Raw genomic sequence first — 27,613 nt, forward strand, 5'->3', positions numbered from 1 at the left:
ATATATATATATATATAACTTGCCAAAGTGCATTTTCTGTTTTTCTTCTTGTCCATATACACATTGCACATACATAAATAATGACATTGTAAAAATGACTTTGTATTTACATGTATAATATATATTTCATATAATATATAAAACTTTATATTAAATTTAGGTAGATGATATTTGGGATAGTTTGTAGGGTCCGTTTGTGTTATCTATGGTTGTTGAGAAGGATCTCCAGCCAGCAAGGGCAGGAAGTGATGAACTGTCTTGAGTAACAGGGGCCCCAGCCTTTAGCAAAGCTGATGCGCACACTGTTAGGGTCATAGGGTCCATCCAGGAAGTCTGAGTCTTGGGAGTGCCTCAGGAGGCACGAGCGCTCATAGTCAAACACTTTAATGGAGTATCCTGGCATCACTTTTCGTACAACCAGAGTCCTGCTGTTGGGCATGTCCAGCGTAGGCGAGTTGACAAATATGGGGTGCTCGCTTCGATTGTACGCCCAAACGCCATCGGGCTCTTTGCTGAGGAGGATACCGTAGCCTATTTTACCCCGTGTGCGTAGAACGGTGCTGCTGCGGTGATCCAGGTTGAGCTGGCCCAGGCAAAAGCCTGTTCCCTGAGGTAGGTCATAGAAGATACTGACGGAGTGCTCGTATACTGTGTAGAGGCGGCCCACGCGCGTGCGGTGCTCCCAGTATGCCACGTTACACCAGTGGCTTTGCTTCGGGGCATCTGGCGACATGCTGGCATCTGGAAGCGACAGAGAAACAGTCATTAAACAAAACATAAACAAAAGTAAACAGAGCTATTAAATAGGAATGGTTGAGATCTAAGGGATTAACTATCTCTTTTTTATTGTTCACCGCAGATGGACACACTATTAAAACGACTGAAGGAGGCACCCTATTGAAACATAACCCTGGCATAAATATCATATCACACTCACACACAGTACTATACATACCCTGAGGGTGTACTGAGGTCAGTTCAGTTAAGAATACGCACTTCCTCACTCAGTCTCAAGAGGGCACTGTAATAATTAATCACTGACCACCTAGCAGAGCTGCTCAATGCTCTCTGCTCATGCAATTTTAAAGCTGATCATATTTACTTGAATGAAACAGGGTTTTAGCACTCATACAGTCCAGCTACGTTAAAACTTTTTGAAAAGTTTATTTAAAGGCAACGCTTACTTCATAATGTGTTTCATTGTTCCAGTGGAACAAAGCTGGCATCTTGCTCCTAAACATCTCAGCCCAGTAAATCAGCTTCTTAATTCAGTTTCATGGCTGCAGTCAGTGAATTCTTTTCAGTGACAGCCCTCAGCACTCCACAGTGAGTTACTGCTCCCAAGGTAGACTTCGATCTTTACCATAGACACACACACACGCTGATGACTGCTCCCAGAGACCTTTTCAGTCCACTCTGCTCGTTGCTGTTCAACATTTATATAGCTCATAAAATCTGTGGTATGAGCGGAGGGAGAGAGGCTAGTGGACAAGGAAGAAATAGGAATGACACTCAGAGAGAATTCCATGATCTCACATCCGTCCCTTCTCCCTCCTCTGCTAAAAAGTAAAGGAACCCCCTTTCTCCTCTTCACTCATCTTCCTCACATTCCACAGAAGTGTGTGTGTGAGTGGGGTGGGAGGGTGATGGGAGTAGGCCAGGCAGGGGGTCCCCCTCCCCCTTAACCGGGCTCTTCCCCCTACTGCGGCCCAGGGACGGCATTCAGCTCCCTGACAACTTAGCACAAGCCTGTGACCCGCTGACCCCCCAGCCTTCATGCTATCAGCTCCCATTAACTCACACACAGAGTGATGCCATTATTTTGCTTCAGAGAGTCTATTGGCACAGAGGATTTAAAGCCTGGGCCTGTGGCCCCATTCCTTTCAGCCCTTCTGCTCTCAGGGCTTAATGACCGCCCACCCCATTAACAAACGCCTTTAAGGTGGAGCATTGTGGATACACACAGCACCAGAATGCCTCGCTCACCTCCTACCCAACTAAAGCTTTCTGCTGAGTGACCCACACTAGTAAAGTTTATTCAAAGATTAGCAAAAACGTTGACCAGACTTGCAGAGACAAAAACGCCTGCTGGTTTGAGGCGCTCTATTGTGGAGGGGTTGGGGGGAGGAAAAGAGTGACGGAGTGAGCGTGAACGTGCAGCGGGTGGAGTGGGGTGGTAGGGGGAAGCTGTAGACAGGCTCTCTGTGTGTTTGCGCACACACTGATGGCTGAAATGACCCCCTCTCTTCAGGGGCCCCAACATGCATGTGCCATTAGTGAATTCCACACTCCAGCTCCTCCACTCTTGAGCTCGGCTTTAACTGCAGCCTGGCCTGGCCACACAAAGAACTCAACCCCGACTCATTTATGGCCCTCTATTGTCTCAAATCAAACACACATCAAGGTAGCACAGATAAAGAGAAAGCTGTAAATGGCTAATGTCTCAGAGAGTTTTGACAAGTGTAGTTAGTTTTCAGACTTAGTAAGAAAGCAAGAGAGGAGCAGGAAGCAGAACGAGAAGGGGAGAAGGGGAAATTGGAAATGTATTTCATGTTAGCACTTCATCAGTCAAGGCTTTTCTTCTTTAAAATGGTTTTACATCAATCATGCAGCTATGTATCTTTTATATATGTTATTTTTTATTTTATTTTGTGGATCTTAATAATCTTAATAATCAAAACTTAATGTTTTCACTTATTCCCGACTGAAAGGACTTTTTATTTCATCATACTGAATCTAACATATCGCTTTTACAAGCAGACATCTTCCCCTGCGTTTTTAAATTTCAATACTTGGACACTGCGCATTTTCATTTATATTTCACAAACAAATTTCAGTGGGTATGAAGCACTGATTAGTAGTGGCGGACCATAAAGTGACTCAGACACAGATCCAAGCGAAGCCGGGAGCAAAACTCAAAGTTCAGACACAAGGCGGCGAAGTCAGGGCGTGTCCTCCTCCCCCTCCCTGACCACAACATGGACACCCAACTCTCTCAGACTCCACGTCTTGCTTTTTAAGAGGGTCTGCTCTGGGCGGAGCGATGAGGGCTGGGAGCAATTACTGGCGCTCTGCATCCATTTAACCCTGCCACCTTTTAACAGCTCAGTTTACCCATTAGAATTGTAGCGCATGTTATTATTGTTATTTTATTCTCAAAAGCCTCTCCTCTTAGTGTCAGTCTCAGGGTTGTTGGGCTCCACCGTGGCATGGATGTTGCATTTCCTACTTTGTACAGCCTGAGGCAACAATCTGAACAATTGGAGTTGGAGTTAATGAACTCCAACTCCAATTTAGACCTTTTACAGGTCTAAATTGACAAAATAGATGGAAAAAAGTGTTTAGTCCATAAGATTTTCTATAATTAGTAAAAACGTTATGGTTTAAGCAGGTAGCAGTGTTGTACCTATACGATTGGAGCATTATCTGTTTCAAGAAGCTGAAAGACCCTGAGAAAATTTGAAGAACAATTATTGAAGCTCACTTAAAAGAATTGCTAAAAGGTCTGGCTCCTCTAAAGCATTTTGAAGATTTCATAACCATTTCACAGTATTATATAGGGCAGCTTGACATCACAAAATAATGTGATGACAGTTTTAGTGGTAAATATTGTAATGATATCTAAATATCTAATTGGCATTCAAAATGTGCCGAAGTTAAAATGCATCAAACAACACTTTTTGATATCATTACTACATCCACTGACATTGCAATGAAGTTACACAGTATATATAATTAGGTAAGTCATTTACATAACCTGCTTATGTCAAACTTGTCAAATGGAAATAAATGGAGCTTCTTCGACTGGTAATACCAAGTAAAAGAAAAATCCCAGCCGCTTTGCGCTCAATGGTGAGTTTGGATAATTACTGTTAAGTACACAAAAATGAGCGCCTGAGAGTTTCAATGGCAATCCTTGATGATCGTCCAGTAATGCTTTTAAAGAAAGCATGAAAAGCAAGAGGGGATGGGTGAGTACAGAGGGAGAATCAGAGAAGAGCTGCCCCAGGGTAAACACGGATCGGCAGCCTTGGAGTGAGATGAATGGGAGGCCGAGTGTCAGGGACAGGCAGACAAACAACAGCTTCCCCTCCGTGCTAACATTTCCCCATCAGGGTCTGGGGCCACCCCCCCTACCCTCTGTTAGATTTCATCTCTCCATAAAATGAGTGGGTATAAGAAAAGCACAGATTCCTCAGAAACTTTTAATAGGAGTGAAAAGGGGGAAAAACATAAAATGGATGCAAGGCTCTTTACATTGAGGGGAGGAGTGCATCAATGTCTGATGTTGTGCCAGGGATAAGATCCTCCTTCAGCTAAAAGTCTCTTCCAGCAAACTGATTACTAAATGAGGCTCAGAGAGGAGGTCAGGAAATCAACAGCTATGACTGTAAGCAGTCATAGTTTTGCCTGATCAACAATTGGCTGGTCACAAAACTGCAGAAATAAAATCCTTTTCCAATCAGTGAAAGCACCACACCTTCTTGCTAACCGGCTGCCCTACAAACAACACCCTTTACGGCTGCAACAAAGATCCAAAAGTCATTTTCATAAAAAAACTGGAAGGGGAAGCAGACTACAATTAAGGTGATCTGTTTTCTTGTGCTGTCAAATTCAACTGGATTGGGATATGTTGATTGCCTTTTGAAATTTCAGAGACAATGATCTTCATTCTCAGTCAATCAGTCAATAAATCAACCCATGTATTCACTCGAGTTAACAAGTTTTATCATTAATTCACAAACACATTCTCTTACAACACTTAGTGTTTCTCAAGTGAAAAGACTGGTTTAAACAAGAACAAATCTTGTTTAAACCTGCACCTTTCTCAATAATTACAAAATGAATTTCCATGTCAAATGCACTAAATTAACAATATAAGTTGCAAACAATACATCAAATCTTATTAGCTCAGAAATGTATAAGACTGTTTTTTCCTCTAGGCAATATACATGTGTTTCAGTAAAATTAAACCTGCTGTCAAAGCTGAACTTTTATAAATTATATCAAAATCAAAGTGATGAACTGAAGATTACTGTGGATGTATAACTGATATATTAACAACGATGGCTGCTTACAGCATAGAGGCGATTGTCAGTGATGTTCTTTTACCACATAGCCTAGTTTTAAAAGAGCAATGAGATCGGCAGGTCAAGCTTTACCAAGCATACCGATAAGAAATCAGTTTCTATTTTGATAAAATAAGCATGCCTGTGTGTATTTTTTTTACCCTCAAGCCATAAACAACAATGTGAAGTAAAAGCAAGTGACCCCAAGTCTCTTGCCGCAGTGTATGGTATGGCTTTAATTTTGTGGATGATGATGAGCACAGGCTTTACTGAGCAGGCCACATTTAGGCTGGCGTCTAGGCTATCGCTGCCATCAAAGTCGGCTTTATCAGACAGACATGCTAACTGGAGCTGCTGTTACATGTCTATGGATTTTTCTCCCTCAGGTCTGGTCTTTCTCTGCCGAAAGAGAGAAAGGAGAGCAAAAGATACAGCAACAGAGATACGTGCCGGGAGAAAACAATGTGGGAGCCCAAGAAACAGAATCCAGTCACCAAACCTTCCTGGTCACAATGGGAATGCTTTACATTGTCATCCACTTCCTCTGTTTCTGTTTTGAGGATGACCCCATGAGAGAGGAAAAGTGCTGTGCCCCAGATAGCAGATAACTAACAGAATCCATAAATTAAATCAATAAACAACAGAGGGTGTAAAAAGCACAGGAAGCTAAGGAAGGTAATATAGCGGAGTTGCTGAGGTTGAGAGGGAACTCTCCTGTATACACAAGTGAAGTTATCCCAGAGAGGCCTGGGAGACGTTTCCAGGGCATGTAAAAGTTCTGTGAAAACTGCAGGGGGTTGTTTGTGAATATGTCAAATCTACAGGCAGCCTTACAAGTCGGTGGAGTCTGACAGAGCATCAAAAGCAAAACAGTCAGGGAACAGCCTGCTGGGTGGCTGCGCTCTTTCACCTCCTCGTGCAACCTTTCTTTCTGCATGTGTTTTTGTGTGTAGGGGTGAACGTGTTTGTTTGCTGGTGTGTGAAGGAGGTTTGAGCCAAGTGGGCTGGAGGATTTGTATAGGGGAGACCCAGCACATTCCTGAACCTCTCCCTCGCTGCACCTCCTCACTTCCTACTCAGGTTAAGGCCTCGTGGGCAGCAAGGAGGGTTTGTTTCTCATTTTTTACAACTGTTTTGTTTATCAAGTTTTAAATGCGTCAGCCTCATACTGAGTCATCAATACAACAACAGACTGAAACTCAAAGACAACGCATTCTTTCCTCTGATAAGGTGAGATGTCTAAAACAACTGGTGATGAGCAAATTACTTTTATTTAATTTGCTGATAGCTTGCAGCTGATAGTTTGTCTTTGACACAAAAGTGTAATGTGCACTCTAACTTTATAAAAAATGTTAACTTGAACAACTTAATACATTTTCATATCATAAAAAATAAGTACCAATCATTATCTCCACAAACAACAAAGATAAATAAACGGAGCTTACATTGCAACAAGACACTAAAAATGTTGTGAACGTTACAAAAAATAACTGTTTTTATTATGGTCAATACAGCAATATGGCTGACTGCCCAGGGAGCCATTTAATCAGGGAGTGGCAGAAGCACTTAAAACAAACAAGTTACTTGATGGCATAGTCTTCAAGCTCAGTGTTGTTACAGTGTAAGCACTCAGGGAAAATATGGCTTGATGGAGCCTGGTGACACTGGAGTTTGTGTCGGAGTCACAGATTCTTATGCTGCATTAAATTAATTGACTACCAAACTACAGTTTTTAAAAAAAAATGCATTACATTCACATCATCTCTAATCCAAAATATAAAATATTGTGCCACAATTTTATTCTGTTTGTGAATGAATAGAAAAAACATTTTTTGTTTGCCATTACAACTATCTTAGTTTGAGATAAGCATGCATATTGCTCTAAATAGTAGCTGAATAGGTATTCCTGAACTAATGTATTCTACACTGATTAAAAGTTCTTTAAAAAAAGAGTCTTGATTTGAGAAACTTTTTCTCAATTGCTAAAAAAACAACTTAGGGTCTTGTACAGGGTAACAACAACTGGCAGTGGCTGCAGACAGTCAGAGGCAGTTATAATATTCAATAACCTACTGTAAAAATATCACAATCAGCCTCAGGCAAGCTGCATATGTCATGGGACATAGAAATGGCAACTCTTTAATTTTCTGAATTCGATGTTTTACAGAGGTGACATATTTCCAAACACAAAAAATATTTAATCACATGACAAATATAAAATTTTAAAATTTCAATATAAATGTGTTTATTAGGTTTAATTCAGTTTTTTGGCAAAGTATAAAAAAAATCTACTTGCTAGTACTGTCTACTTTATTAATAAAGAAAAGAAAGTACACATTTCATACGACAGAAAATCAACAATTCACTTTGTTGAGATAAAATTCTGAATTCATCTCATTTATTACATGATCTGGAGACGTACGGTGACTGGGTTCTACTTAATGCCAAACTGGTTCACTAGTCATTATGCTAAGAATTATTAATACTTTTTTCTTTTGTTTTTACAGCGACTGAGGATCTTTGCACAGGGAGATGTTTGCCAAAACTTTGGCTAACATTATCATGCTTCCTCCTGCCTTGAATATGACTTGTTGATAATTTGCCTTCTTTTCTTTGTGGTTCTAGCTCACCGTGTGTGGAAAAACCTTTGTTTTGCTGCTTTGTTATGCCATTGACTTTAAACATTGTTTTTATTAATAAGTGGTTTTTATAGAAGAACGCTACATTAATATTAGATCTCTTCAATGCAGTAATTTATTGAGCCTCAGCTAAGTGTTCCCTGAATATAAGGTGTGAATTGGGTTTAGGGTCCAGATCCAAGTCAGGATTTTGATCAATGCTGGCCTGAAAGGTTTGGATCTAAATGGACCGTTACATGTAAATTTATAATATTAGTCTGACTAATTTAAGGAGAAAGGTAGGCGTTTTGTTACCACCAAACTGGGAAGTGAAGGTGGCTATGATGGACAGAGCTACTGTTCAAACAATGGCTTTCTATTGATTGGCCCAGTGGATCAGAGTCTGTGAGAAGAATGTGTTCTGTCAGGATAATGTGGCACCAGAGTTTCTGTTTCAATCACAACACTTGCTCGACTGAAACCCACACTACTTCACCGCGGGCATCCAAACACTAGCTCCCCAAACAAAGACAACTGTTTCCCCCCCAAGTCAGAGCGCTCACAACAAGAGAGACATTCATTAAAAATGCAGGAGCGAACATTTCCAATTATTCATAAAGTCCTTCCCTGTCAACATCTGAAAAAAAAATACAGAACTTACAGGGAATGGCAGGATTTCATTAAGTAAATTATGTGTTGGCAGTCGCAGACAAGAGTGGGGGAGAGCTTTCACCAGAACTCTAATCTAAGCCGTACCCTGAAACGCGACAGCCTGACTGCACAAAGTCAGGCCAGCAAGACTTTAGAAATGTACACAAATAAAAGATAAGCAAAGCACACATGGCAGAAGTAGATATAGTTTTCCCAGAGGACCCCAATCATTGTGAGCTAAAGAATATGGATGCTTTCATTCTGTAATGACAACCACTTGTGAAAACATAATTCCAGAACACAGATTGTTTTGTCATCTTGTTCATTTAAAAAGGTTTGAAGGGAACTGAATCTCACAAAAAGACCAGAATATGTCTTACACACTTTTCCAAATTTCAGGACAAGAGACTGAAATGAAGATAGTTCCTATTAGAAACAGGCTGATATAAGATTCTGATAGAACGATAACCTGAAGAAAACACAATATTTCTCTGTACCACAGTATTTGTAACAAAATTAACATGTTGCTATTACTGTTATTTAAAACAAAAAAGAAACTGTAAATGCTATAGCATAAGAAACTCATAATGCCAACTAATCTAAAGCTATTATCTTTTAGTAGGTGCTATTTTGTTATATCTGCTAACATTCACAGCATAAATGTCATCTTTAGCTTTACTATTATCATTTTTTTTATTATTTAGGTTAAATTTCTGAACAGTATCCCAATTGCTCACATTTGGTGATTGCCAACCCTAACTTTGGGAACCCCAGTTTCAGAAAAATAAGTTCACTCAAGCATATTATCTGAAACCACATTAACAGGGTTTTAACCATACTATGACATAAAATTCTTCCAGTTTATTATGGCTATAATTTTATAATTTAAAAACCGTAAAAAAAAAATTACGCCTAATTTTTAAGTTAACATCTACAAAACTTTGCCATGCTTTCACACAATGCTGGGTTCCTTCAGTCACCCACTATCATTATTCTCCAGCTGCAAGAGCCTTGTTAAGAGATGTAGGATGACACCGGATTCAACAGTTAATCCACACACAGCATTCAGCAGGCTCCAAGAATGCCCTGGCTGTGCTGAGTTTTAAAAATACTGAGAGCCATAGGCTTAGGCACAACTGTCAATGCTCCTCTGGGGAGGAAGGGAAAAAATCTTGAATCTATTTTTGCCTGCAATCAAGCCACAGGTCTAAATCATAGCCAACCAAGGCCAGTGTCTGGATTTATAATTGTGGGTGAAATGGTCAAAAATTAAAAACCTCACCCACTATTGGAACCACCTTCACATAGCAAGGCTAACACATTTACACAGTCCGGCTCAAATGGAGTATTGTTCCCTCGCTCGCTTTGAGGGGAGGCACACGAAAATGCTAAACTAACAGTTGGACATTCCATACATATTTAATGGCACTGCACGCTCTTTATTTGTTGCTGTAACCCTGTGCCCTGAGCTGAATGAATGGCCCTTTTGGTGGAGGCAGGCGGGTGCTGCTCTGTGGTGTGAGGGGAGTGAAGATGGCAGCAGGAGCCCTCCCAGAGCATAAAATTAGCTGACTTTCTTTATTTGCTGTGGCAGAATCGTAGCATACCTTATGTTGTTTATTCATACTTTTTTCTTTGAATAGTCTGTTCTAAAATCTCTACACAATCCTAACTGAGCTCGGAAAATTTGCAGTTTCCAGTCATATGTGATGATTTCTCTATCTGTTAGCCTGTGAAATGTTAGCTAAACACACACTAGCGCTGGCACCACAAAGCTCCACAAGCAGAAACAGATAAATGCTGTTTCTTTAAAGCCCAGAAATGTAGTTCTGTTGACATGCAAGTGGAGTCAAAGCCCACTCTGAGGACTGCTTTAGATTAGCCCAGCTTTCACTCTGCGTGGAGAGGTCACATTACCTCACCACATTGAGAACTTGTGTTGGCAGTTCTGACTGCGTGTCACCTCTCAAAACAAATTTGTGTTAAAAAAATATAAATAAAGTGACAACTAAACTCGCTTCCCCCAGGTCTGAGTCAGATAAAGATGATAAAAGTGTTTATTTTAAAGTTATATTTCTACAGCATGACAGGCCACACATGAAGAAAAACACAATCAATAGGAATGAAATTCCTATTGATTGTCCTACAAACCTGTCAGAGACTTATCTCTTATAAGTTACCTTTAATAACTTATTGAAGTCTGCAAAACTGAAAATTTTTTCAAATATTATTTTAATGATCCATGACAACAATAGTTAAAAAAGCATATTATACTAGAGCATATTATAGTCAGAGCAACTCTATGGAGGATCCTCACTGTTCCAGCAAAAGCCAAAAACAAACAGGCCAGATATCTGACACAATACAGTATAACAATGCTGAGAAAGGGAAAATGAAAAATGGCCTTATCACTTTTATCAATGGCTCTTTTTTCTGTGTGTACACGTTACGTAAGGGGAAACGGAAGCTAGCCTCGCAGAACAGGAACGGATACTTGAGACGAGGACTGTGGGTACAAGCCCTGCACCGCCACAGAGCGAACACAGCTCAAGACCCTTCAGGATGTATAGTTATAACCCTCCACCCACAGTTTAAAACAGACGCCGCAAACTGGACATGACAAACGGGTGAGGAGAACCCCTTAATGTCCCCTGAGATACTGGCCTTCTCTTTAACATTCCTCCCCCCCACTGTCAAAGAGGCAATTCACCGCCTTGCACTGCTACAAAACCCAGGCAGCTTTTTAAAACAGGATGTTTGTCTGAGGCCTCCTTCCCCTCAAATAAACAATCCGCAAAACCTGATTTCAGGAGGCCGAGTGGAAGCACTCGAGTCACATTATTTCCACATCCCGTATCCTGCAGCATTCTGACTCCTGAGGGAGTGTGGGCGGCCAGGCGCTGGGAAGGCTCGGGGCTGCGGTAGAAACCTGAGGCCATGTGCCAGGTTTGAGGGGGAAGACGGGTTCGTGCTATATCACTCAGGGGTCTGTAGTACAAGGAAGGGGTTCAGAAAGGAGATTTTTCAGACTCATTCTATTATAAATCAAATAACAGACACATCTCAGCAGCTTTCACAGTCTGATCTGCAAGAATGGGCCAAGTCTAAACTGCATTAATCAAGAGAAGCGTCACAAGGATTGACTGGACTGCCTAATTATTCGCCATATTTCCACCCATCTCTGACACAGACAGAGGGGATGATTTGATGGGGAATGATAGTCTCTTCCTGACACAGACAAGCAAGTGTGATTAGTATTGATTGCATAGCTTAATTTGTTTAGCTCTGGCGTGAAAATGTATGAATGTGGATTCGTGTGAAGACACAGAGGAAGATAAATAGACTTGCAGATTTATAAACAAAAGGAATGCAAACGCCTATTCAGTCTCACTGTGTGACGCACACTACAAATTCTCAGTGCAATTTGCTCCATAACTCAGCTGAGGTTTGTCTGATCTAGCCAACAACTGCATTGCTCTGCATGGAAGAATTAGTCAATACCTGAGTGGACTTGACAGAGGGGCTTTCTGCAGAAAGAATGCTCAGAGAGTCAGTGACACTTTTGCAACTAGAATAATGTTGATATACGATTCTTGTGATAGCTTCTGTTCCACCTGCTTGCCTAAGGTAATCCCGACAGTTTATTATCCTCATCGAGAAACTTTAAATCTTTCAGCTTCTCTGCTATAACTTCCAGTAGATCAAAGGAAAGGGAAGGCAGAAGGTAGACTATGTTCTTTGGTGAATGCACATTGCAAAGTTGATGGAATAGGCTTGCTGACAACACAGCGTCAATACTTGATCAATGTATACAGACAACACATTCTCACTCCCAACTTGTCAATATATGACGAGTTGGGACGTTTTCTGACCATGCGTCAACATGTTGACGACTTGGGCAGGGTCCTTCAGCGTCACATGTTGACGATTTGGGAATGTCACATGTTTTACATGGATTTTTGACGTGAAGGGTTCTCGTAACTGCTGCCGAACCTTAAAAACCCAACGATTTGGTTAGGTTTAGGGCAAAAATTACGGTAAGGCATAGTGTAAAACACCTCGCGTCACATATTGCCGCGAAAGGGTACCCTGCGCGTCAACATGTGACGAGGACGGACCGTCCCATGCGTCAATATATGACGAGTTGGGAGTGAGAATGGGTTGATACAGACAGTGCTGTGCAAAAAGTCTTTAGTCATTCCTAATTTTTTCGCTATTTTGTGGTGAGGAGTATTCAGGAGAGCGTTTCAACCACCAGCTGGACTCTGACCGGGCAGGCGGGATTAAATCCAAACGATAAACGCGGCATTGTAGTCGTAACACCTGACAGACAGGTCAGGGATAAAGTTGTGATCAGATTGGGTTATATAACAATATCCTAAGTTTTAAACATCCGGCAAAGAACTGAAAAATACATCATCCAATAATGCAAAGAATACAACAAAAATTCACAATGTAGGAGCATTTGTAGACAGGACTACTATGCACTCCAAATGACCTCAAATATTCAGCTAGAACTACAACAGTGTGGATAATACCAAAGCATAGTCATGTTAGAATGACCCAGTCAAAGTCGAGACAAAAATAAAAAAAGGATCAGTAAAAGCTGACATTCAAAAATGTTATTCTTCCTATCTAAGCAAGTATGAGCTATTTGGCATAGATGGATGGCTTCAAATTTCAGTTTCTATGTGCAGCTGATATATACATGAACCAAAAATCTTGAATCAGCAGAAAAGAAGTTTTGTAAAGCATATACCCATTCATCAATACAAATGCACTGTACACTTTTCAAATTTCTTTAAATAAATAAATAAATAAATAAATTATATATATATAGATATACTGTATATATAGAGGCTATGAGTCATTTTCCTTTCACTTCACATCTATTTTGTGTCGATGTACTGGATAAAATGCTAATAAAATAGTTTGAGAAGTTTGAAGTGTATCAACACCTTTGCAAGGGACAGATACATTGTACCTAGGCTTCCTATATTCACTGGAACAGCTGGTGAGCAGTTGTGACAAACCTAAAGAACTCCTGATGTCAGAGACAATGCGACAGGACAAAACGTCAGTGTGTGTAAACCTCCCCTCGGACAGGAAGCAATGAGACATGCTTCAAAAGGCTCAATTTTGATGCCAACAAAACGAAGCCCCAGCTTTGTGCAGGCAGAGCAGGAGAGCAGGACCAGGAAAACCACATTCCCTCACACACTGGGGTATATTAATGCCAGGGTACAGAGCTGAGAACATGATCCACTAATCAGACAGCCTGGTGGTCCTAATACAGTAATACATACATTTTTGAGAACTGGAAATATTCAAAATGCCTACAAAACGTGGTGGAAGAAATATTGTAAAAATGCTGTAACATACTCATGGAGAACCATTCGATTAATAACTACAACATTTCACAACAAGGCAGTGAGTTGAGAGAATTGCTATTCAAATTCCACTGAATATACTCTGAAAAGTGGTAGAGCAAGCTTATCTAGAACACCAACCAGTTCCGATCTGTTTCTTTGCCATTGTGTGATGCAGAAGAATGCTCACTGGGTATTTCTGTAGCCCTGGGCTGCAAACAGAAGTTGATTATCTGACAACACTTCACCTAGCTAATGCCCCCAAGACTGGGGTTTCAAGAGATTTACTTGTTTCTGCATGACTGTTGGAGTGTGGATCCCAAAAACTCTGGTTACACACAGACACATGCTGTAGTTTGCTTTGATGTTCAACACAGAATAATGTAAAAAAAAAAAAAAAAAAAACAGCAGCAAAAAATCAGTGCCTACACTAAGTCATTCACAACTTAATCCCTTTTAACGTTTTGTCACATTACAACCACAACTCATTCAGTTTTGTTGGGATGGCCTACCTAAAAAACCTAATATATGTAGGAAAACTAATACTACATATAACCCTGAACAATTAATGCCCACAGTGAAATGTGGTGGTGGCAGAATTATGGTGTTTTGGTATTCTCCTCAAAGACCAGACCTAAATTCTCTTCAAAATCTATAGAAAGACTTGAAAACTAATTCTTCCACACACTGTGGCTTAAAGGTGACGGAACTTGAACTAGTTTTTAATGATCAATGATCAAACATTCCAGTCTAGAGATGAGCAAAGCTGATTGAGTTGTACAGCAAAGTAACTACAGCTGTAATTGCAGGTACAGTTGGAATTGACTCAGAAGCCTAAAAACAAATGAACGACACACTATTAAGGTTTTAACTTGTGAAATAAAAGTTGATCCATGAATATTTTTTTCTCACTTCCTAATTCAGCTTTATTTTGTGTAAAAATGTAATTCATTAACGGAATATAATTTGGCAAAATGGAAAAGATTTAAGGATTCTTAATATTTTTGCAAGAGAAATGGTCTCTGCCTTCTGTGGACACATTTCGATCCCATGACTTTGAGTAAATGCAGTAGATGCAGTTTTGAAAAACGGCTTTATATCTAATTCAAATGCAAATATTATAAACAAAAGAACATCATGCGCCACATCAAAGTGGCGATTCACTTTCTTAAGCCCATAGAGCTGAGTGTACCGATGCAGTGTGATCTAGACTGGCCTGTGCAAACAGCAATATAGCTGGAAGAAACCAAAGCCCTGCATGTCTTGATCCTCCCTCACCAGAGCCTCTGAGGAATTGTGGTGCGCGCTCTGACAAGCCCCTCATTTGTTGACTCAGGGAGTGTCGCCGGGCCATGCTGAGGTGGTGACAGCCTGTGCGTGCTGCGAAGGAGGAGGGCGTTCTGCTGACTTAATACATCTCTGCAAGGTAACCATGTCAACGTCTCAGTGTCTGGGCCCCTGAGCTGCGGCAGACCCTTTAATAGGAAACACTGGTCCTCGCCAGCTCCAGACCCAGGGCTCTTACTGAGTGTTCGTTTGATCCTGTGGATGCTGGATGTGACCCTTTCATGAATGGGCGAATGAAAGACATGTCAATGAAAGGCATGCTTACTGTACCAGGAGAAGGGAGTGTTTCATTTCAAATCAGGAGGACAGGAGGATTTCCAACCCTCTCCTTTGGTGTGGTCACATTCACAGAGGGAACTCCATTTCTAACCCCCTCCCCTTAGCCCACTCAGTCAGGTTATACAGAGCTTTGCATGGAAGTGGGTCTGCTCACATGCATATGGAAAACTAAGTGTGTGTGTCTGTTTCAGAGCAATCTTGGATCTTATTACGGTTTGATCCCACTCAAATATTTCTGTAAGAAAAACAGAAGAAGGAAAGCCAGCACTGGAGCCAGAGCACACGCCCCTTTGAACCCCTCCACTGCTTACAATGAAACCTTTCTCTTTAAATGGTCCTTAATGTGATAAAGTACAACTTGAAAATTAAACTTCTGCAATGCACATAAAAACTTCAGGAAAACTTCAGGAAACTTGAACTTCAATAGTATTCTTTTATTTTGCAGGCAAGAAGGAAGACTGAACCCCAAAGCTCAACCTCTGTGATCAAAGTGTTCCTCACACATTACTGAGCTGAAACTCTGACTTACAAATAAATTAGGATTTAACTTGCAATTCAATCAGAAAATGAAGCATAAGCAGCACACATCACCAACAACACAGTCTGTCAAACAACACAACTGCCAGTAGATACATGATTTTACAAACATCCCTACTTGGTAGTATAATAAAAATATAATAAAAATTATCAAATGATAAGAACCTACATTCACTTTAATATACTCTGTCTTACAGTGCATTTAACATGCACTGTGGCAAAAAAAGTATTTTTGCCACAGTGCATGTTACGACCACAAGCTTCAATTTATCCTACTCAGATTGGTGTGCGACAGACCAAGTTTAATTGTGAAGGAGAATGATGCATAAAAAATGTGGCGTGCAACTGCATGCATTGACCTTTACTCTGGTACCTCTTAATAAAATCCAGTGCAACCAGATGCCCTTACAATTCGTCAGTTCTCTGATTAAGAATCTACCTTTAGTCACAGTATAATCTATGAGGTTAGTTAGAGACAATTAGAGGGCAAACAGCATCACAAAATCCTAGAAGCACAGTCAACAAGTGGAGTGATGTTGTTAGTTTAAAGTTCAAAAACAATATTCCATCCTTTAAGCATATCTTGTTAAATAATAACATAAAAAAATAAAAAGAGTATGGCACACCTGCAAACCTACAAAGCCATGTCAACAGGCAAAGCAAGGAGAACATTCCTTAGAGAAGCATGCTTAAGGAGTTGCAGAAATTCACAGCTCAGATGGGAGAATCTCTCAATGTTGTACACTATAAATGTAAGATTCCTGAAACAGAGGTTGGAGGAAAGCTATTGTAGAAAGAAATACATCAGAAGTCAGATTTTGAGTTTGTCATGAGTTATGCAGGCGACACAGTTAAATTTAAAAGGAAGAAGCTGCTCGGGTCAGAAAAGACAAAACAAAAAACGCATAACATCCTAAGAACAACATCCCTATTTTGTAACATGGCAGTGACAGTAGCATGCAGTGGGAATGCTTATCCTCAGCAAGGGACAGAAACTAATGTTAAAGTTGATGAGGAGATGAATAGTGCTAAATATACTTCTATTCAGAAGGGAAAACCTGTTAAAGACTGCAAAAAAGTGGAATCAAAGGTAAAGATTTACCTATCAGAAGGTAAATAACTGTAATCATACTACTAGGACTATAACATAGTAGTTTACATTACACCATTATTTATGTGTTCAAATGGCCCAGGCAAATTCCAGACCTAAAACTCATTGAGGACTCATGGCAAGACTTGAAAATTGATGCTTATAGAAGTTTTCCATCCATTCTGACGCTTGAACTATTAAGTAAAGAACACTAGGAAAGATTTCCATCTGTAGATGTTTAAAGCTTCTAAAAACATACCCTGAAGTACTTGCAGCTTTTATTGCAGTGATGTTCTACACAGTATTGGATAATGGAGATGGATACAGTTGCATAAAACACTTTTGAGCTTGTAGAAAAGTTTGAAAGCCATGTGTTAATTTCTCCTTTCCCTTGATTATTACCACATAAAATTGGAATAAATAAATGTCCTCTCTCCAATGTTCAAAGTTCTCAAAGAGATGTCCTTGTTTGAAAAACTACTTCAGTATTTACATATTGGCCATTCTTTGTTGACAACCTCCATGCAATCATTAATCACGACCTTAAGGACAAAGCATTTTGTTGGGTGTCCCCGTTTGGAGGTCAATGAAAGTTGTAAAAACAGACCCACCTGAAAACTCGCCTGGGGTGATGTTTGGTGAGCTGGCTGCCTCGCTTTCAGTGTACGACAAAGTGGAGTCTGAGAGATCTGCAAGATAGAAACAAGAAAGTGTACTGAGATAGCAGCTCTTCAGTTCTCTGTAAAAATCATTTCAACATGTGCAAATTTCACACCAACATGTGGTGTTTGTCCAAAAACACCACATGGTTTCATTATACCATCAACAACTTAATATATTCATTGGCCAGGATTTAGTGTTAATATTCTCTCTAGTCCTGCTTGTAACTTGCATTGAAATGAGGTTTGCAGCTCTTGTAGGTGATCAGGCTTCACATTTCCATCAAACAATATGTAAAGTTGCGACCAAAATGATTAATAAAACCTTTTAACTTGAAAGACAGTGCATTTATCCCCCCAAAAGGGCAAAAGCAATAAATGAAAGTCACTCTCATTAAACCTATTCCTACATATCTGGATGACTTCTTGATCTTTTTGTAGCTTTTTCTCAAAGATTATTAAAAAAGAAAAGCTAGGATAATAAGATATGTCAAGAATTATATGTGACCTGCTAAAGAAATTAATTGTAGTCTCGTATGAACTTAACAACTTTTATCTGATTTCAGCTATGCAAAAGTTCCCTGCTCCTTAATTTTTATTTTCCATTTCGCTTTGACAGTTCCATCAAAGGCTCTCATTTGAGTCCAGGACTGAGGTTTTTTCCAATAAGATGTAACCGGACAGAATCCCGATTTAATTAATTTTGAAATATTCCTGGAATCCTTATCTTTACGGAAAGTACACTGTGTCTTTGTCACATCTTTTTTTTTTATGATGGCTGTATATGTTTATCAGATCATGCAGCAGCAGCAAAGAACACAACAATGTCCCCAAGTTAGGCTGTTTGTGTTCTTTGGTGTATGGTTATTGGTTATTCCCTCTTACAAGGGACATGCTGTTGAATCATTGGTCTAAAAAGTACCAATTTAGGCGCAACGTTCCAAAAAGATCCTGATACTATTTCAGTATTTCATTCTTTCAAACGCACATTTAGTTTGATCTAGTGGTCTGGTTTCCCTGATTTATTTTTCTTCCTCTTCAACCACACAAAAAAAGTCTAATTTGTGTTCCTGCCATTGTCATTTTGTTCTCCCTGAAACAAATTTTTATTCCTTTCAAAACCCATGCAGATGCACTCCTAGTCAAAAAATGTACATTATCTGATGCTGTTAGCAACAGCAATGTAATGAATCTAACAATATGAAGACGCCACAACCTTTTTCTTTATGGCAATGGATGTCTTGACACAAACACTAACTAGTTGCTTTTTAAGCTATTATGAACTCATGATGAGAAGGTGACTGCTTAAGCATAGCACTCTGTGCCCATGTTTAAGACTCTTATTTTGAAGAATTGGAAAATAAAAGACTTCTCGTTAAGCTAACTAATAGCACTCAGCTAAATTAGCTTGAAGAAGCCTTCACTAACCTTTAAACTGTTAGTGTAACTGAATTTTGGATATCTGAGCGCAAATACATTTTGGCAGAATGACAAATCAGATAAGAGAGCGTACAACTGCTACTGGAATATTATGATTGTTAGGTAACAACACTATTGGCATCTGCTTTGCAGCTTACCCACTAAACTAAATGACTCTGTAATGGGCTTCACCTCTTTTTCTAGTTGCAGCTGTTGTCTGACAAGTAATGTAAGCTAACTTTTTAAAATGATATTGCTTTAACTAATATAATTAAATCAATACATAATGTTCAATATGTAAAAATACTGAATGAATGCTGAGCAATCTTAAAATCTTTTAATATATGGTTTTGCACATACATATGGATGTACATACTGTTTCCTTTACCCTTTAATTTATTTCCTGCAAGTTATATATATTTATAATTAATGTCTGTATGGTGTGAGTGCTTGAAAAAAAGCTAAATCCCTTGTTTGTGCACACAGTGTCGGCCAATAAAGATGAGTCTGTTTGTAAATGACGTGACTATATTACGAGAAAAATAAAATATGAATACTTCAGGTAAAGCTCTGAAAAATTTAATGGCTAAAAAGTTCATACAAGTATTTGTTTCTTACCCAGTGGCTTGTGCTCTTCATTCGGGGAAAGCCTCGAATATGGTGGTGGAGGTGACTCTGCAACACAAAACCATGAAGTTAATAATCTAAGAATGACCTTTTTGTTATATATACATTTAAAATAAGATAGAACTTTTTCTGGGAACAAAATGGACCCTGTAGTATAATAGTGTTTCTGGAGAGATAAAAGCTTTGATGAAAATGGTAAATGAAATATTTGGAATTAGCTATATGTAAGTAATTACCAAATAGTATTAAATTAGTTCTGTTTAGCTTTCAAAGGAGCAAAGAAAAAAAAAGGCCACAGTTGCAGAATTGAATTCAAGCCACAACAAGGGCTTCAACACAAGACAACATATGAAATTCAACACAGGCTACATCTGCACAGTATAAAAACCAATCTTTTATTTCACAAGCTAGTTAAAATGCTAATAAACTCAACAGAAAACTTTTGTTGCTGTTGTTTAATCATGTATTATTTAATTGATGCAGACCACTGTCTGGCCATAACCTGAAGTTAGCAGTTTATTAAACATGACCAAAACTCTGCTTTTTTAATGCCACTCCGCCCAAAGAGCCCGCTTGTATCTCATAAAAAGCGAAGAAATGGAGAGAAGCTTGCACAAGAGGCAGAGCACAAAGGAAAGAAAACTTTGTGAGCATGCTGTGACCTCGCCTACAGGGAAAATGGGAAGGAGGAAAGCATAATAGCAGCGGGTCCTTTAAGAGTGCCGGCAGTAATTGCCAGGATCTGAACTCAGTCACTCAGATACACAGCTAGTCAGTCTGGCGCCAGCAGTATGCAAACTGTATATTATCACCACTCCTTCACCTAAATAGCATGAGGGGACCTCCTCAGGACAAAAAGGGCTTTTAAAGTGCAACTTGAAACTGATCTCATTCCAAAAGTATAATGCCTGGCGAATTAAAAGGGAAAAACTTTCTGTCCACTTGGAGTTAAATAAGATCTCTACCTACAGGTTATATAAACACTTTAAGAACTAGTGTGTTCCAATACTGCAATTCAAACTATTTTAGACATGTTTCAGAGTCTCACATATGATTAAACTATTATTCAATCAAGAAATTACTCTTCTAACTGTACGACATTTGGTACCACTCTATTTCTATCTTCCCCCTTTTTACAAACAATGTCAAAAGAAGTGATTAAAGCTTGGATTCAAAGCGGCTCTTCTTGAATAGCGTGAAAGAAATACCAGTTCTATTGGGCCATGCATGAGCGCATGTGAGCTATGTCTACTAAGAGCTTTAGTCCCAATATGGGGTACGTGCCTCTCTCACTCTGCTTCCAATTCATCTTGGATGTTTAACTGGGAAGGAAGCTCACATGGCATGATTTCACATCTACATTTTCAGAAGAGTGAAATGTTCCCCACAAATGTTTTAATTATAGTTTATCAGCCGACATTTAAGTTACCATACCTTGATTACAATAAACAGTATATGCAAGAACAAGAGCACAAAAGCTACATCAGTTTTTCAACTTTGCTTCAATGCAGATTGTGATGTCGTTGGCTTTGTGACTTGTGCTTGTCATAACCAGCTGGCTCTAATAAACGTAGATGTTATGGAAAATCCGCCCCATGTGCCAGCGAGGAGACAGAAATACTGACACTCACATCTCTACACACGATACCAGGCCTTGTCATCGGGTCACTGGGGTTGAGTGGCCCAGCGTTTAAGGTTTTCCAAATCACACTCTCGCTCCTGCCAAAATTTAATCTGTTTAATATAGGTCAGAGAGGCTCTGCCGTGGAGAGCTCACAACACACACACACACACACACACACATACTAACTGAAAGTGACCTGTTGGGCAGCAGGTCCAAATCTGTGGGTGAGGCTAAACACCAACACACATGAGGCAGGCTTTCAGAAATGTATCTTAAAACAAATACATTGAAGCCTCTGACATATTCAGGCTTATATACATGGACTGACTGCTGGTATTAAGATACACTTAAATGTTCTATCATACAGTTCCTACAGTTTAAAGTCATGATAATGAGCAAAAAGGGAATGTGTCTTAACCAAATGTATGAATCACACAATAATGCAAAACTGTTCCTCCTACACCTGTTGCTGTGCATTGTTGGTCAGCAGGCTTAAAGAAGTGCCTATTCATATGAAGGTAGTCCTGTTTAAAAGTACAATTGGCAATCTATAAATGGTTTATATGTTACTCAGCTAATTACAGGCTCTGAAAGAGAAATTACTATCAGCTTGTTATACTTGTGTTATTCTGCCAAGAGAAATACAGCAATATATGGAATACTATTTTGCAAAATTTTTCTTTTTGCATCAAAAGCAAATTAATAATAAATACATCTAACAGACGACATTATTATAAATATAAAACTGACTTCCTTGATTTGTAGTTTTCTCTTAGGGTTGCCCTGAAGAGTTCAACTCTGATATTTTTTCAAAAGACTACAACACAAAACAGGAAAAAATGTGCTCTCCGTAATTTGACAGAGTTAGCAGTTTAAGTGCAATAGGAAATAAAGGATTACAGGTTACACATTAAAGCACATATCTTTATACTTACACAGATTTTTACACAGCTTAAAGAAATGTATCAAAGTACTTGCTGTTTCTTGATGTGTTTTTACAGGCTGAAAATGATAGAAGATCTTAGTTTTGCTGTGTCTTTTAGAGAAAAGAAACATTCTGACTTTTCAGCATGCAATCACTATTTAGAGCTAATTAAGGGAAAACTATCCATTTCCACTCACTGGATGTTTTTTTTTGTTGTTTTATTTTGTGCATTTCCGTTGATATTTGTTGCTTTTCATAATATAAAGCAATTAAATCCTGTCTACACACTGTTGCAGTGAGTTACTGTCAATTTTTAAGTTATTTACCAAAGGCGTTTTACTGACAGCACAAAAGTAATATGAACAAAATGTTGAATAAAATCCATAGATGCGTTGTTCTCTGGTATGGGGAATAATCAAGTATTGGCATCTAAGTCAGAGAGATACTACATTTTCTTTTGAGCCAAATTGTCTCAAATGAGTGTTATAACACTGCAACTTCTTGTTAAAAGACAGTTTAAAATTGCTAATGTGACAGGGTGGATAATTTTGGTAATTAAACAATTTAAACAGAAACAAGAATCTCTACTTTTTTTTCTCTGTGTATCAAAGTAGGCCAAACAAATGACTGATAGAAAAAGTTGATAAAGCTGAGAAGATAATGAAGGCAATAAATTGACTAATCTCATCATAATTATGTTGTGACATTTCAAATTCCCTTATGCCTTTTTTCCATTGAATAATATTACATGGGTTGGTGTGATTCAGTATGCTGTTTTGTCTGTTTCCGATATAAAAGTGGCCCATACAACCAACCCATACCACCCCACTCCTGGGCCCTCAACAGTTGTAGGACCACAGGACAATGGTTACGTCAGAGTTACTGGCATCACACAACACAGTTTATGTATATCACACAGATTGTGTGATATACATCACTGCATGCAACAAGCAAGCGTAGCAGTACGTTGCGTTTTTGATGCACTGATATGATGCAACATTAGACGTTTGGGTTTAACTCTACCTGCTCATTGAAAGTTAACTGGTGGCGGTAATTCTCTCTAATGAATACACTGGACCATAAAATTGCGTACCACACTGTGCTGACACCTGTTCTGCTGCTCAGTGTTCACCTCAGAGCTAGTTCAGAGTTCAATGAGGTCTCAAGCAGAATTTGATTTGGGGGATCACTTCCTGTAATTGCCTAACATCAAACATTTTCCACCACTGTCAGCATTTTGAAAACATGATGAAGTTGGGTTCAAGAGAAACCATAAAAAAACAGCCAGCAGTTGTTCTTCTAGTGCATAACACATTAGAAATTCTAATACTGTTATCCAGAAACTAAGAATCACAGATTTTATTAAGTACTCAAGATTTTAAATTACAAAACATGTCTGGATTCCATAAGAAAACTGACAGAGCTCTTTGGTTAGAGGCTGGAGGTTACTCATAAACCTCCAGAGTTTTTTTTTACAGAGTTTCTGTTTTGTTCCACGTACCCAAAATTCTAGCTTATTAACAATTTGAAGGTAATGAAAGCTTCCTTAATCCCAGACACAAAAGTCATTTTTAGACGACTTTGTCAACTCAACTTAAGGAACTTTCCAAGCTCAAATTAAAAGTCCATAACATAAATTGAGCGTGTCTAGCATAATGCACTTGCTCTTATATCCAGTGCTCAATGTAATAACTTAAACAGATAAAGTCATACTAAGACATTAACTGGATAGGGTGGGACAGGACAGAATACAATGTAACATTTTTAGGACATCTTGTGGCATGGGATCTCGTTAGATCCCTACTGATCAACAAATGTCCCATTTTGAGGTGTGCTGGTCATTACACACCTTTGTCATTTTGTACCTTCAGCATTGGTCGTTTTGTACTCAGTCTAGTACAAAATGGTTATATCAACAGTTTGTTTCACACTGACCAGGCATCAATTCAGACCCTCCAAGGAGATGCTGAATGCCTAATTTGACAGCAGCTGTCAGAAAATGTTTTGTGACTCCAGTAAATGGCATCTCCAAGTCACTGATAATTAATTTGGTTCAATCAAGGGTCATGACGTAATAGTTTATAAAATTGTATAGTTCAGATTCCCAAATGGAAGATCAGAAACAAAGTAAACATAAGTAAATAATAGAGTTTCCTACTTTTGGATAGTGCTTCAAATATAAATCTGGATTGGACTGGACAGGAGGGGGTGAAATATTAACATAAGAAGCAAAGTTCTCCAGAATGTCATGTGATTAGTACAAAACAATATCCACTACCAATTCATACAAAAAAATCAGGTACAAGTGACTAAAACTGTAGCGGCATTAAGAATGAAGCTGTTTGTCACATTTTCTAAGAATCTACAGAAATGAAAAAGATTATAGCATCTAGAAATGCTAAGTTTCTAGAGATTAATGTACAACTCAATTAAATAACGCCATAGCTGGGAATTTTGTGAAAATCAGTCCTTAACTTCAGTAAAAAGTAAACTCATTTGCAATGGTGCACATGGACATGAAATTGTTAGTGTAAAGGTACAAAATGGCATGTTTAGCTATGATATAGGGTTATGACCTGGCAAAGAGCTAACTGACCCATAGCTCATTTTAGAGTGTACTATGTGAGAATATTTGTTTCTTCAGAGCTTCGCTTGCTTCCCTTATGCATTGGGTCGGTTCTGGTTCACCTGGGTGTTAGTTTGTGTTTACTGAGAAGAGGTAACAACGGCCAGTGAAAGAAAAGAGCAGCTTCAGACAAGCAGGTTGGAGGAAAGGTGTCCTTACCTGGCCCACAGAGCCGGCTGTAGTGATAGGGGTTGCAGCATACGGTTGGACTGTCCTGGGCCCCAAAGCTCTTGCACTCACAGAGCGGTTTGAGCTGGACCGTGTGCTGCAGGTCAGCCCATCGGTACACTTTGCACACAAGCAGCTGCGGGGATGCCACATGTCCACCCAGGATTAACTCTGTCCTGGAAATCATAACACAGTCGCTGGGCATCCCTCCCCTGGACTCCACCGCCTCCAGCAAGGTATCAAGCGCCTTTTCCTTTAGCCGTTTCAGCAAGGAGTACGTTGCCGTCTTCAGCTCCTGCTCCAACACAGTGCGTGGCATCGCCTCCTGCGCCTCGGGAGAGCTGCTGCCGTCTCCCGGTCCGAGGCTCCTCAGCATGAAGTGGCACGACCCAGGATCCCTGGTGCCCTGAGCCGCCTCGGTGTGGTCCCGCTCTTTAAACAAGCAGCACGTCACCGTCCTGCACTCGCTGTCCTGCGCGGAGCGGGGGCTCCCTTGCTCCGGGACGCACACCGCGCCTGCATCTTGGTCCGACGTGACCCCCAAGGCGCCGAAACCTCCGCAGTCTCCGCCGCCGCTCTCCACGGCGCACACGCTCCCTATGTCCCCGAAAAACGGCCCGCTGAGGGTCATCGGTCTGAACTCCGTTTTGGGAATTTTCTCTGGGTTGTTGCCAAAAAGATCGTCCCTACAGCCCTCACTATTTCTGCCATTTCCATCCTCCCCTTCTTTATCTGGGATCAAACGGCTTCTCCAGAGTCGCCGCACAAGACCTGAGCGTTTCGTCCTGAACATACGACAACTTGAATATTTAGAAGGGGAGGCTTTATTCTTGAACGGATATACTACTCCTGTCTTTGCAAAACATCAATGACACTGAAATGCCGTGCAGTCGCATGCACAGCCAACTGGAGAGCATAGGTGGCAAAACCGCAACATTAGACTGACGGCTATTTTGTTGCATCTAGAGTAAGAAAACCATGCAACAAATGCACTGCTGCATTCCGTTTAAAATGCATGCATCCAGCTGATTTCACAGTAAATAACCCAAAAACTGCGGCAGATCGCTGCGGAATGGACTGTTTATGTGTTTAATAGGAACAAATAAAACATCATAGCACGATAAGCAACATAATCCAAGCTTGTACCCTTCAACCAGAAACGGTATAAAGTCACAGCCCGAAACACTTTTAACAGCCTCGGATCGACTTTCTACACCGGTACAGAGTGTGAGGTAGCCCACTTCGGTGCGATTAAAATCCCTGGAACCATGCACCAGAAGTCCACAATCCTTAAGATGTTTCTCGTTAAATCCCAACAAAACCAAAAAAAAATAACAATTATAAAGAAAACATCCGCGAGAGTTCAAACTATACGCGAAAAGGCTCGATCCGCGGCTGAACAGCTCTCCTGCGTCTCTGCTCAGATCTAAACCAAACTGCAGCCTGGATCCTTTTCTTTCTCCGTTTCTCGCTCTTTTTCTTTTTCTCCCCCCAGTCTTCCTCACTCAAACACACACACGCACACGCGCACCCACACACACTCACACACGCACACACACACACGGACACGGGGCCCCCGAGGAGAGCGGTGGAGCCATTGGCTGACTACCATCATGTGCTAGTCTAGACACTTTGGCGGCTATGAGCTGCACTGATTGTTGCGCAAACAAGGTTTCAAGTTTCTTAACTCTTAAAGGCGAAACACTCACCTCTCGTTTTTTAAGTTAAAGTTACTGAAACTCATTCACATTTCTGCCACATTCAATTTTTCATCTGTCATAAAATGAGGAGGAAAAAGAGAAAGTTAAAGAACTTTTATATATCATTCACAGGATTTTCTTCCCTGTGTTTTGGGGCGAATAGCAACAACCAATTGTTATTTATTTATACATTTATTTAATATGTTATTGTCATATATATTTGTTAAATACCGCGTGCATTTTGAATGAAAGACTATTTAACAAGATTATTTAATTTTAACAGTCAATTCATTCAGCATTTAGACTCATTTAAAAACTTCGCAGCAAACTGTATGATTGGCATTATTGTGCACTTTATTGTCAAAAGTATTCACTCACCTGCCTTCACACATATAAATAACAGTGACACACAATGTCAATCTTAATTTGATATTTGTCCATCCTTCACAATTTTATTAACTACAGCCCTACTACAGCTTTTTCTACAAAGTTTGGGACTGTGTCTATGAACATTCTTGATCAGTCGTCCCAATTTGTGAGGTTAGACACTGATGTTGGATGAGCCCTGACTAACAGGCTCTGCTCTTATTCCATATTTTGCGTGTCAGTCAAATTTTTCTGCACCAAACTCACTCACCATGTCTTAACAGACCTTACTTTGTGCAGTTATTATTTGAGACCACTGTGCTCTAAGCATCTCAACATCAGTTGCAACCGCTTTGTGATTTTGCATGATTCTCCACTAGTTGCAGTTGTTCCCAGTTGCCTTCACTTCCTAAAAATGAGCTAACATTTGACAGTAAAATATAATGTGGCAAGACAATGTAATGACCGGACTTATTGGACATGTAATATCCTATCATAGTTTCTTCCCTGGAATTTCCTGAGTGCCTGAGAGGCTTATA

At 39.8% G+C, this 27,613-nt stretch overlaps 1 protein-coding gene across 2 annotated transcripts; it reads right to left on the minus strand.

The window, feature by feature from the left end:
• Positions 1-26,512, minus strand: smad6b (SMAD family member 6b). 2 transcript variants are annotated; one of them, XM_028040398.1, is made up of 4 exons: positions 25,000-26,512; positions 19,657-19,713; positions 17,584-17,649; positions 1-741 (listed from the first exon to the last, which is right to left on the minus strand). In XM_028040398.1, the coding sequence occupies exons 1-4, from the start codon at positions 25,799-25,801 to the stop codon at positions 200-202; spliced, it is 1,467 nt and encodes a 488-aa protein (XP_027896199.1). In that variant the 5' UTR covers positions 25,802-26,512; the 3' UTR covers positions 1-199. The 2 variants fall into 2 exon arrangements, with proteins under 2 accessions (XP_027896199.1, XP_027896191.1); XM_028040390.1 differs by having other exon boundaries at positions 17,572-17,649; positions 25,000-26,509.
• Between the last annotated feature and the right edge of the window lie 1,101 nt (positions 26,513-27,613).

This window comes from Xiphophorus couchianus, chromosome 2, assembly GCF_001444195.1.
Source record: "Xiphophorus couchianus chromosome 2, X_couchianus-1.0, whole genome shotgun sequence".
Classification (NCBI taxonomy): Eukaryota; Metazoa; Chordata; class Actinopteri; order Cyprinodontiformes; family Poeciliidae; genus Xiphophorus; species Xiphophorus couchianus.

Excerpts from the sequence above, each read along its gene's own strand:
- smad6b (XM_028040390.1), bottom strand. The coding sequence starts at position 25,801 with ATGTTCAGGACGAAACGCTCAGGTCTTGTGCGGCGACTCTGGAGAAGC. Across the intron at positions 19,714-24,999 it reads CAGCCGGCTCTGTGGGCCAG|AGTCACCTCCACCACCATAT; the intron begins GTAAGGACACCT and ends TTTGTGTTGCAG. Across the intron at positions 17,650-19,656 it reads TGAAGAGCACAAGCCACTGG|ATCTCTCAGACTCCACTTTG; the intron begins GTAAGAAACAAA and ends TCTATCTTGCAG.